General features: G+C 40.2%; 1 protein-coding gene across 3 annotated transcripts in view; it reads right to left on the bottom strand.

Moving 5' to 3' along the window:
• Positions 1-7,621: 7,621 nt before the first annotated feature.
• LOC118386785 (gastrula zinc finger protein XlCGF17.1-like) overlaps positions 7,622-13,049 on the bottom strand; it is a 96,209-nt gene continuing 90,781 nt past the window's right edge. For all 3 annotated transcript variants that reach the window (XM_052523449.1, XM_052523448.1, XM_052523450.1), the window contains one exon: positions 7,622-11,356. In XM_052523449.1, coding sequence (XP_052379409.1) covers positions 10,647-11,356 — 710 coding nt within the window. In that variant the 3' untranslated portion in view covers positions 7,622-10,646. The remainder of the gene's footprint in view (positions 11,357-13,049) is intronic.

The raw sequence follows: 13,049 nt of genomic DNA, 5'->3' as shown, positions 1-13,049 counted from the left end.
TGTTTAATACTCACTGCATCAGAATAAACTATCATCCATTTTAGTATTAAAATATATCAAAATAACCTGAAATATGACTCAATGTCCCCCTCTGGTGGCGAAGAAGTATAATACACCTCAACTAACAAAACCGGGATAATAAACTGGCTGGTGTTCATAAGTTTATAAAACATAGACTTTATACATTTGTCATACATTACCTGTATTGACGGGACACACAGTGTGGATGAATGATCAGCAGTCGACAGGGTAAAAAATGGAACTCCTAAAGAAGATGCATTTTCCAGTTAGCTACCAACTTGAAAGAGGTAACTTTAGCATAAAACCCACATGGAAAACGGAGATTTGGCAAATAACATATAAAGAGAGGCTTATTTGATGCCAAACCAACAACAGTAGTAACTAAAACATAAATTGTTAATGTATGATGTAAAAGGTGGATTTTATGATGTAATGTCAACTTTTTACATTTCTATCCCTGGACCATTCATTTTTCAATTTAGCCACAGCAATTCTCCATAAACCTGCTGTGGATTACCCAGAAACCCATACCTTTATCACTGAGGTGGAACGTTTAAATTCCTTGGCGTACACATCACAGACAAACTTAAATGGTCCACCCAGACAGACAGCATGGTGAAAACGACGCAACAGCACCTCTTCAACCTCAGGAGGCTGAAGAAATTTGGCTTGTCACCAAAAGCACTCACAAACTTCTACAGATGCACAATCGAGAGTATCACCGCCTGGTACGGCAACTGCTCCGCCCACAACCGTAAGGCTCTCCAGAGGGTAGTGAGGTCTGCACAACGCATCACCGGGGGCAAACTACCTGCCCACCAGGACACCTACACCACCCGATGTCACAGGAAGGCCATAAAGATCATCAAGGACAACAACCACCCGAGCCACTGCCTGTTCACCCCGCTATCATCCAGAAGGCGAGGTCAGTACAGGTGCATCAAAGCTGGGACCGAGAGACTGAAAAACAGCTTCTATCTCAAGGCCATCAGACTGTTAAACAGCCACCACTAACATTGAGTGGCTGCTGCCAACACACTGACTCAACTCCAGCTACTTTAATAATGGGAATTGATGGGAAATTATGTCAAATATATCACTAGCCACTTTAAACAATGCTACCTAATATAATGTTTACATACCCTACATTATTCATCTCATATGTATATGTATATATTGTACTCTATATCATCTACAGCATCTTTATGTAATACATGTATCACTAGCCACTTTAACTATGCCACTTTGTTTAAATACTCATCTCATATGTATATACTGCACTCAATACCATCAACTGTATCTTGCCTATGCCGCTCTGTACCATCACTCACTCATATATCTTTATGTACGTATTCTTATCCCCTTACACTTGTGTCTATAAGGTAGTAGTTTTGGAATTGTTAGCTAGATTACTTGTTGGTTATTACTGCATTGTCGGAACTAGAAGCACAAGCATTTCGCTACACTCGCATTAACATCTGCTAACCATGTGTCAGGATTTGGCCAGGGTTGTTCCGGTTTTTGGTCACTAGATGCCCCCATTGTGCCTTTTGACCTTTTGTTTTCCCTTGATCCCCATTATTATTTGCACCTGTGCCTCGTTTCCCCTGATTGTATTTAAACCCTATAAAAAAAAACACAATTGGTTGGGAATACGTAAAACGTCAGCCTTGCTCTCCGTCTTAAAGATAGTTATACCATGCTCCACATTGGATCCAACCTCCCTAAACAAATTGAAAAGCTTTTCAACATCACAGTCTTTGAAACTACACCAGAGAACACACACAGGAGAGAAATCTCATAGCTGTGATCAATGTGGAAAGAGTTTTACTCAGTCAGTCTCCCTGAAATCACACCAGAAACTACACACCGGAGAGAACCCTTATAGCTGTATTCAATGTGGGAAGAGTTTTACTACATCTAGCAATCTGACTATATGCCAGAGAACACATACAGGAGAGAGATCCTTTAGTTGTAATCAATGTGGGAAGAGTTTTGTTCAGTCTAGCGATCTGACAGTACACCAGAGAACACACACAGGAGAGAAATATTTTAGATGTGATCAGTGTGACAAGAGATACTCTGATAAAAGATCTCTGATCAAACATCAGAAAATACACGAAGGAGTTGTTTCATGATATCAATTAAATAATTTCACAATGTAGAATGTTTTTAACATTGCAGTAGGAGTATTTTAAGGAATCTCACAATGTAGAACCCTAAATGTTTGCCCCATTCAATTGATTTCAGCATGATTTTGATATTAGCCTCTGGAAAAATCCAGGGTCTGAATTGAATGAGTACTATTTATGTGATTTAACAAAAAGTGACTAACACAAAAAGAGCTGTGTTTCAATTACTGTACCATGTTGGTGACCCACTTGAATCAAAATGCAACACTTCAAAATGTAACCAGCTGTTTACCACGTTGGTGACCCACTGGAATCAAAATGCACACTTCAAAATGTAGCTAGCTGTTTTCTACAAATTGTCCTCTAACCAGTGATGTACACATTATTCCCAGATTATGTGTGGTTTTTGAGCTGTTAGTTTTTACTTCTCCCTCCTCTCGCACAATTGATTTCAACATGATATCGATGAGTGATGACAAATAAGTGTTGTGTTCCTTTGTTTCGCGACCCCTAAATTTAAATGCATCACTCCAAAATGTAGCTGACTGTCTTGTTTTATGATTCCATGCATCACCATTAAGTGAATTGTTGCCAAAGAGGTGTACATTTGGTTTTGATATTTCATATTTACAATTCATGTAACATTTAGTAATCATAAATATTTATGCAACCAACTGATAATTTTCGGGTATAATTATATTGACATTGTTGCCCTGCTTTTATAATATCAGGGTTAATTCCGAGTGAACCCTTAAAAGAGAGAGAAGCCCCGCAGTGAGGTGGAAAGTTACTTCGGATATTGCAGGAGTTTCCTCTTGATATCAGACATGTCTGTGGTAAGGACAACTTGGTTGCTGATTGTCTCAAGGGTGGGCAGTCAAAAACATTTGTGTTTTGCGTTCAGCCAGTGTGTGACCATGGATCCCAATTGATTTTGACTGCACGTTTTTCTGTATTGGAGATTCGTTTTGTTTGGGCTCGTTTCAAGGAGACCAGAGTTCTAGAAGCAAACCATTACATTGTAGAAAAATATATTTCGAATTACATGTTTTTTTATATATATTTTTTTATTGTTGTCAGCGAGGTGTTACAGGCTTTGGTTTTTCCATTTATGTTTTGAGGTTGGACTTTTAATCCTTATAGCTCGTAGGGCGCACTGATTGGTGTCACCTCGTTAGTCAGTATGTGTTACTCCTTGCTGGCTTGTCCATCTCGTTAGTGGGAAGATGTTTCACCTGAGCTGGTCCAAGTTCTAAGTAAGAGTGTCTGGCCCAGTGCTCCAGTTGTCTTGATAGATGTGGAGCGGTAACACCTTTAGTTACGCTACGTTTTTGGTTTGCTTCCTGTCTTTAAGTTAGGTGTGGGCTTTTCTTTTGTTTGACTCTTCTTCGGCAGATTTAGTGGGTCTCATGGTGGGTGTCTTTTAGGTCCCAGTTTTTGTTACTCGTCAACATTCAGAGCCCCTCCTAAAAACAAGCCTATATTTTGGATTGGATATTGCATCCAATTCATATTTTAATCAATGCTAATTAGTCTGTTTTTTTCCCAGTTTTTTTATCTTATGTTTGTGTACTAAATATTTGTTTATTTTCGTATTTTTTCCCTATGAAGCCTTTGTTGCATCCATATCTGAAATGTACTGCATAAATAAAGCTTGATTTGAACATATTTTAAGACAAATGAACCCAATGACCGACCAATCAAGACTTAAGTCAATCCAATGAACAAATATGTGTAACAGCAACACGTATCTTGGTCCATCTTAGTATGAAAAACAGTACCAATCCCACTTTTCCAGCCTGCTGAAGGTGTGGTGGAGTGGTAAACACCACCCCTGGCTCTACCAGGGGCTTGAGGTGGTCTCCCACAGCTCTGCTTATGTTTCTGTGGCCTTGCCGTTCCATTTATTGACTGCCCATGTAACAAAGAAAGAAACACATTTAGTTATATTATATAAAACACTCAAAGTAATGCATATGGAGCATCTTTGGCCTCAGTTACACCTGGCACCTAAATGTGACTTCTGGCATCTGATCACGCAGAGCTGCATTAGGTTCAGATCTACCAGGATGGGCCTTTGACATTGTCTGGACACGGTCAGGCCACTGAATATGCATAAGCGGTGTGAATGAGTGGGGAAAAGTACCTTTGGCACAAATGACCTTCATAATAACAAAGAACAAATGTGTGTGTCTGAGGGGAAATTAACTTTCATTCAGCTAAAAGGGTTGAGAAATTACACCAATATCAGTGGTCAATTTGCACTAATGTAAATAAACATAGATGGAACATATTACCTTTTGCTTTTGTGATGAACCACTAAGGCAACATAGATATTTACCATCTAAACCATGTGTGACCTCTCACCTCTCTGGCTGTAGAAGTGTTCTTCCTAACCAGTCCTTCAACAGTTCTCTGACTGAGCTACACCCTCACTGGGTCTTCAGGGGAGAGGAAGGCTGAGGGGGCATGGAAGGATGACTGGATCAGTCAGTCAATAAAGTGTAGAGCTGCTGTCTATGCTGTCTGACAAAATCACTATTTTAGTAGTTCATTAAAGTAAATTAGGCTTCATGACTGCTGAATACCAACTATCAATCACTTAGATCATGTATTTTCAGGTAGAGATACATCCTTGGGACATCCCTAGCCCGTTGAAGTTGACATTTAAAATGGTTAAGGTAGGGTTTATAGGGTAGGGATGTCCCAAGGATCCCGGATAGGATTGACCATTGTGCATTATTCTGTCTCTTTTACATAGCAGGTGATGGGTTCTGACTTCTGAACTTGAAAATATGAAATATCCTTATTATGTGAATTTGAATGGAACAATAATGTATGTTGATGCTAATATGATGTACGATATTCCATGATGTTTCTATATGATAACAATAGTGTATTATATTTAATATGCAATATACTATTTTTTAACAATTTCACTAATTCATTTTAATTAACTTAATCATTATGACACACCCCTCACTACTGTCATTGGTTACACTAATTGCACTGTTTGTCTACATAACCTGGTTCAAGTATTCACGACATTACCCTGAGGAAGGCACAGTGATGCCCGAAACGTTGGTAAATACCCATTAAATTGCTGGGAGTTTATATATGGAGTGTTCCACTTTCTTTATTTTGATAGTTTATTCACCGTTAGTCAGCAACTCCACACAAACTATTTTTCTGGGTGTGAGCCAGCTCATGTTTTTAAAGGCTAGGTAACAACACATCTGCCACGCTGATCCTCAACTCAGGGGTACTCAGCCCCCTCCTGTACTCCCTGTTCACTCATGACTGCACGGCCAGGCACAACTCCAACACCATCATTAAGTTTTCCGATGCCATAACAGTGATAGGCCTGATCACTAACAACGACGAGACAGCTTATAGGGAGGAGGTCAGAGACCTGTCCGTGTGGTGCCAGGAAAACAACCACTCCGTCAAAGTGATCAGAACAAAGGAGATGATTGTGGACTACAGGAAAAGGAAGACCGAGCACGCCCCCATTCTCATCAACGGGTAGAGAGCGTCCTTGGTGTCCACTTTACTAACAAACTATCATGGTCAAAGCACACCAAGACAGTCGTGAAGAGGAGACAACGCCTATTCCCCCTCAGGAGACAGAAAAGATTTAGTATGGGTCCTCAGATCCTCAAAAGGTTCTACAGCTGCACCATTGAGAGCATCCTGACTGGTTGCATCCCTGCCTGGTATGGAACTGCTCTGCCTCCGACCGCAAGGCACTACAGAGGGGAGTGCGTACAGCCCAGTACATCACTGGGGCCAAGCTTCCTGCCATCCAGGACCTCTATACCAGGCAGTGTCAGAGGAAGTCCCCTTTGTTACCGGTACCGGTACCCCCTGTATATAGTCTAGCTATTGTTATTTAACTACTACTCTTTAATTACTTTTTCCTTTTATTTCTTATTTTAATTTGTACTTAAAAAAAACTGCATTGCTGGTTAGGGGCTTGTAAATCAGCATTTCACTGAAAGGTCTACACCTGTTGTATTCGGTGCATGTGACAAATAACATTTGTTAGACCAGACTCATAGTTCAAAATGAATGACTGACTGCCCAGTTCACCGTCTCACCTCATACTGTATTGGAGCAGCAGCAGCTGACTGCCCGGTTCAACTTCAGTTCACCGTCTCACCTCATACTGTATTGGAGCAGCAGCAGCTGACTGCCAGGTTCAACTTCAGTTCACTAGGTTTGGATTATTCCCTCAACTATATACTTTACCATATATTGTATATCGTTTCGAAAAAGCCAACATGGCTTTACACTCTCATTAACGTAAATTTCCAATCTAGAGAAGTTCTCACTTTTGTGATAATGAACTAGCTGACGTTAGCTTAGTTGACGTTAACTAACTAACTAAGGATGGTGACCTGTCCAGACGAGATGTTACAACGAACTGAATCGTCAATGGAGGTCTTCCTCTTTATATAGCCTGCTACAGCATGCAATACTATTAACTCACAAGGGGGCATAACGTTACATGTAAAATACTATTCCCTTTTGGAAACATGACATGTACAATACTATCCCATTTTGGAAATGTTACATGTATGCCCCCTTGTGGAGGGAAATTAATAGCTTAGAAGAACCTCCCCAACTCCTCTCAAAGGGGGAAGAACCCCCGCCCCCCACTACTCCTTTCATACTGGGAAGAACCCCCCCCAACTCCTCTCATACTGGGAAGAACCACTCCCCCCCAACTCCTCTCATACTGGGAATACCTCCCCCCTACTCCTTTCATACTTGGAAGAACCCCCTCCCCACTAATTCCTCTCATACTGGGCATATTTCATTTCAAATGTAGTGCCCGGATGGAGAAAATCCAGTAAGCGTTTTATAGTTACATCGTTAGGGTAAGTTAACCTAAAGTGGACACACTCCAATCAGTTTCTGAGACAATTGCCCATAATCGATTATACACACATACAATTCATCATATTTTCATATATTCACAGAATCCATATAAAATGTTAGAAATTCTTAGGTACTCACAACAACCATGCAACCCCCCCCATCCCACTCTCAATACCACCCCGTGATATCCTATGATGGGCAGTGAAGGAACCCCAATATAAAGTTATCAAAGGTTATTATCCAAATGTCAATCATCTGATTAAGCATAGATCTCTGTGAGGAACTATAGATCTCTAGGAGGAACACAACTCTCATATCACAGTCACACAATGCTATTCCCAAACATACCTCGTCAATTAGTTTTTTTTCAACAATATTTTAACCTGCAGGAATATTTCCACATTTCTTTGTGGTCTCCCTGAGATCACAATTTAGAGGGATCTCTCATGCACCATTTACCCAGATTGTCAGGAGCGCCAAGTGTCACCAAGTGAAGATTCACATCCCTGTCGCCAAATGTGGTGGTTAATTTCTTAAATATCAAATGAGGAGAGACAAACTTATCACACAAGTCAGAGTTATTCTTAAACTAAATCTTTAATCACTTAATAATGGAGCAGGTCAAGACAACACACAAATATAAAGTGAATCAATTGAGTCCACTACGATAATGATAGCTGGTCGACGAATCACCCCCAGATGATTCGTTGAGAGCCACGATACAAAGGTCTTTTATAGCCAAGATACACCCCTTTCAAACTACATGACGAACAACAGATGTATAGAACGGGTCACAAGATTAAGATTTGTATGAAAGATACGTATTATTCTCAGCAGACAATATCTGCTGTAAAAACAGTATTCTTTGTGTAGAGACCAGGGTCTGGCCCTGAGGTTGTCTCTTCCTGATACCATATAGAACAGAAACATTAACTCATGCTCTGGAATGCGGTCTCTTTAGGTTTTATCACCCAAAAGATACTGTATATCTCCGGTCAGTATTTTCTCCCAGAGGCCCATCCTTAGTAGAACACACAGACACAATAGTTATAAGAACCCTCTATTCTGTTGCATAAAACAACCATTTGAGGCAATAAAAGTATTATAACATAATCTTGCAGTTTTGCACTCATTGTCCATGGAAAGTTGACTAGTAACAACAACTGGGACCTAAAAGACACCCACCATGAGACCCACTAAATCTGCCCAAGAGGAAAACAAAAGAAAAACCCACAAACTAAAAAACAAGCAACAAACCAAAACGGTAGTGCAACTAAAGTTGTTGACTCGCCACATCTATCAAGACAACTGTAGCACAGGGCCAGACACTCTTATTAAATAGAACCTGGAACAGCTCAGGTGAAACACCTTACCACTAATGAGATGGACAAGCCAGCACAGGTGTAACACATACTGACTAACGAGGTGACACCAATCAGTGCGTCCTAAGAGCTAATGAGACATACGTGCTAAAATCCAAACCTCAAAACCAAAGACTGTAACACCGTAAGAGAATGCTTACAACCAACAGAAAACAACTTCCATTTCACATTATAATCAACTACAATGCTTCAACTTCAACAATATAAATATGGTGTCACCTGACTGTCAATAATTAAAAACAAGAAAAAAAATGTTTTCCCCACTCGCTTCCAGAACTCTTGTCTTCCTAAAACTCACTAGCTTCTAGAACTCTCGTCCCCTTGGAACGAGCCCAAACATAACTCATCTCCAATACGGAAAATCAAAATAAATTGTGATCCATGGCAACTCACTGGCTCAATGCAGAACACAAAACATTTTGACTGCCCACCCTTGAGACAAACAGCAACCAAGTTGTCATTACCACGTACATGTCTGATTTCAAGAGGAAACTCCTGCAATATCTGTAGTTACTTTCCACCTCACTGCGGAGCTTCTCTCTCTTTTCAGGGTTCACTCGAAAGGCATGTTGTTGGATCGGGGCCCAGTCCCCAATGTCATGCTCTTTTACATTTGGGTTGGCACATCTGAGAATGAACCCTGATATTCTAAAAGCAGGGCAACAATGTCAATATAATTTGTCCCCAAAAATTGTCAGTTGGTTGCATAAATAATCATGATTACTAAATATTACATGAATTGTAAATATAAAATATCAACACCAAATGTACACCCCTTTGTTCATATGTATTGGCAATAATTCACTTAGGATATGCCCCCCCCCCCCCTTTCTTTCACCTAAAATGACATACCAAAATGTAACTGTCTGAAGCTCATGCCCTAAAGGAAGGATATGCATATTTGTGGTACTATTTGAAAGGAAATACTTTGATAGTTGTGGAAATGTGAAAGGAATGTAGGAGAATATAACAGAAAATATCTGGTTAAAGATAATACAAAGAATCAAACAACCGTTTTTTGTAAAAAAAAATTGTACCATCATTTTTGAAATGCAAGAGAAAGGCCATAATGTATTACTCCAGCCCAGTTGCAGTTTAGATTTTGTCCACTAGATGGCAGTGTATGTGCAACGTTTTAGACTGATCCAATGAACCATTGCATCTCTGTAAAAATGTATCAAGACTACTAAAATGTGCCTAATATGTTTTTTAATATATTTTCATGTTCAAAATTATGCACTCTCCTCAAACAATAGCATGGTATTCTTTCACAGTAATCGCTACTGTAAATTGGACATTGCTGTTAGATTAACAATAATTTAAGCTTTCTGCCAATATCAGATATATCCATGTCCTGGGAAATGTTCTTGTAACTTACAACCGTATGCTAATTGCATTAGCCTACGTTAGCTCAACCGTCCCATGGTTTGGTGCAGCATGGAATAATAAAAACATGTATCTTTTGTCAGGCTGGATGTTTGAAATATGAGTAGGTGATTTGAGACATGCTTCTTCAGTAGTGGCAGGTAGCCTAGTGGTTAGAGCGTTGGGCCAGTAACCGAAAGGTTGCTGGATCTGAATCCCGGAGCTGACAATGTAAAAATCTGTTGTAACTTGCCGTGGACGTTGATTAAGGCAACCCCCCGCACCTGTGTGAAATGTCAAAACAGAAACACTGTTGTTTTGATGAGTAGCAATAAATCCCCGATTTCGAATAGGGGGGAAATCAGGTTGTACGTGCTGTTGAAACTAACACAGCTAAAAAAATAAATGAAAATGGGAGATATCTGTTACCTCACTGGTTAGAGGACAACCTGCAGAAGACAGTCAGCTACATTTGGGAGAAATGGAACACTTATTTGTCATCACTCATCAAACTAACAGCTCAAAAACCACACGGAATCTGGGAATAATGTGTCCATCACTGGTTAGAAGACAACTTGTAGAAAACAGCTAGCTACATATTGATTTAAGTGGGTCGCCAACGCGGTAAGTGCAACACAACTCTTTTTTTGTTAGTCACATTTTGTTAGACCACATTAATAGTACTCTTCCATTTCAGAGCCTGGCTTTTTCCCCGAGGCTAATATCCATATCACGCTGAAATCTATTGAACAGGGGGCAAACGTTTAGGGTTCTACATTGTGACTTTAAAATACTCCTACTACAATGTTAAAACATTCTACATTTTGAGATTTTATTTCATTGATATCGTGAAACAACTCCTTCATGTATGTTTTTTCTGATGTTTGATCAGAGATCTTTTGCTAGAGTATCTCTTGTCACATTGATCACAGCTATAAGGTTTCTCTCCTGTGTGTGTTCTCTGGTGTATAGTCAGACTGCTAGAAGTAACAAAACTCTTCCCACATTGATCACAGCTATATGGTTTCTCTCCTGTGTGTGTTCTCTGGTGTGATATCAGGCTGAATGACTGACTAAAAGTCTTCCCACATTGTTTACAGTTATACGGTTTCTCTCCTGTGTGTGTTCTCTGGTGTTTAGTCAGACTGCTAGAAGTAACAAAACTCTTCCCACATTGATCACATCTATAAGGTTTCTCTCCTGTGTGTGTTCTCTGGTGTGATTCTAAACATCCTGAAGAAACAAAACGCTTTCCACAGTCAGAGCAGCTAAAAAGTTTCTCTCCTGTGTGTGTTCTCTGGTGTTTAGTTAGACTGCTACATGTAAGATATCTCTTCCCACATTGATCACAGCTATAAGGTTTCTCTCCTGTGTGGATTCTTTGATGAATTGTCATGCCTGCTGAAGAGGTGAATCTCTTCCCACAGTCAGAGCAGCAGTGAGATTTTTTCCCTGTGGGTCTCTGCTGGTGCTTCTTGAGGAGTTCAGATCTGGAGAGACCTTTCTCTGCCTTGTCAGCATCATGAGGTTGTTGAGGCTCCCCAGAGGATCCAAGATAGTCACGTCTCTTTCCTGTGTGAACAGAGTCAGGCAGATGGTTAAAGGCCCACAACAGCGGAAATCCATAGTAAAAGGTGGTGCCAACAGCGTAGCCATGATGTTGTACAACAATTGACATCTGTAATGAATGTTAAAATTATTTGACAATTATCTTAAGACAGTCAAGTGAGAAAGTTCTAGTTTGTCTTGTTTTCACATTAGTAGGAACATCGATGATTGTAGGCTAGAAATAAGTTATTCAAGTTGTTGAAATCCTAAGCACTGTGCCAGACGACTTTTGGCCTCCAAAATCGGCCCTTTTCTGTGTTTGCTAAAATTGCAGCACGAGGGCGATGCGCACACAATTTGATTGCATAAACACCTCCCTCCTGATGAGGAAACTGCTAGTTATGGATGTAGTATATTTGCCTGGAGCAAAAATGGTGAGCTCAGATTTTAGATTTTCACAATGTATTCTGAATATTACAGCGCACTATCAGCGCAAGATCAGGAGTGCTACTCAAGAAAACTCACATTAAGCTCTGTGTCTATTCGCTTTTAAGTCCCCTGATCTGGAAAATCTCTTTTCACATTGGAAGCGGTGGTATGGCTTTTCTCCTGTGTGTGTCCTCTCATGGCGTTTTAGGTTCCCTAACCAGCAAAAACTATTTTCACAATGGGAGCAGTGGTGTTGTCTCGCTGGTTTGGGTGTCTTTGAGTCTGGTTTCCGTGAGGGACTCTTCAAATTAAATCAAATCAAATGTTATTTGTCACATACACATGGTTAGCAGTTGTTAATGCGAGCGTAGCGAAATGCTTGTGCTTCTAGTTCCGACAATGCAGTAATAACCAACAAGTAATCTAGCTAACAATTCCAAAACTCCTACCTTATAGACACAAGTGTAAGGGGATAAGAATATGTACATAAAGATATATGAGTGAGTGATGGTACAGAGCGGCATAGGCAAGATACAGTAGATGGTATTGAGTGCAGTATATACATATGAGATGAGTATGTAAACAAAGTGGCATAGTGAAAGTGGCTAGTGATACATGTATTACATAAAGATGCAGTAGATGATATAGATGATATAGAGTACAGTATATACATATACATATGAGATGAATAATGTAGGGTATGTAAACATTATATTAGGTAACATCTTCCTGCTGTCATAGTGAGAGTCTGGTCTCTCCCCTGCCAAAGACAAACAGTATCTAGTTAAACAGAGACCTGAATTAAACCTCCACATGATAAAACTCTCTTCCTATGAGGTGTAATCTAGACTATATCCCTCAATAAAAGAGCAGAACTGGTCATCACAGCAAAAAAAGAAAAAAAATGTTTAAAAAAATAAATAAAAAGTTTGGACATGTAAGAGTATAGCTTCCGTCCCCTCGCCCGACCCGGGCTCGAACCAGGGACCCTCTGCACACATCAGCAACATTCACCCATGAAGCATCGTTACCCATCGCTCCACAAAAGCCGCGGCCCTTTCAGAGCAAGGGGAACCACTACTTCAAGGTCTCAGAGCAAGTGACGTCACCGATTGAAACCCTTTTAGCACGCACCATCGCAAACTAGCTAGCCATATCATATCGATTACACTCACCCCCCTTTTGACCTCCTCCTTTTCAGTAGCAACCAGTGATCCGGGTCAACAGTATAGCGAGTGAAGTCACCGATTGAAACGCTATTAGCGCGCACCACCGCTAACTAGCTAGC

The sequence above is a fragment of the Oncorhynchus keta genome, chromosome 8, assembly GCF_023373465.1.
Source record: "Oncorhynchus keta strain PuntledgeMale-10-30-2019 chromosome 8, Oket_V2, whole genome shotgun sequence".
Classification (NCBI taxonomy): Eukaryota; Metazoa; Chordata; class Actinopteri; order Salmoniformes; family Salmonidae; genus Oncorhynchus; species Oncorhynchus keta.
Note: the sequence above shows the minus strand (reverse complement) of the source record. Positions and strands in the feature narration are given on the sequence as shown.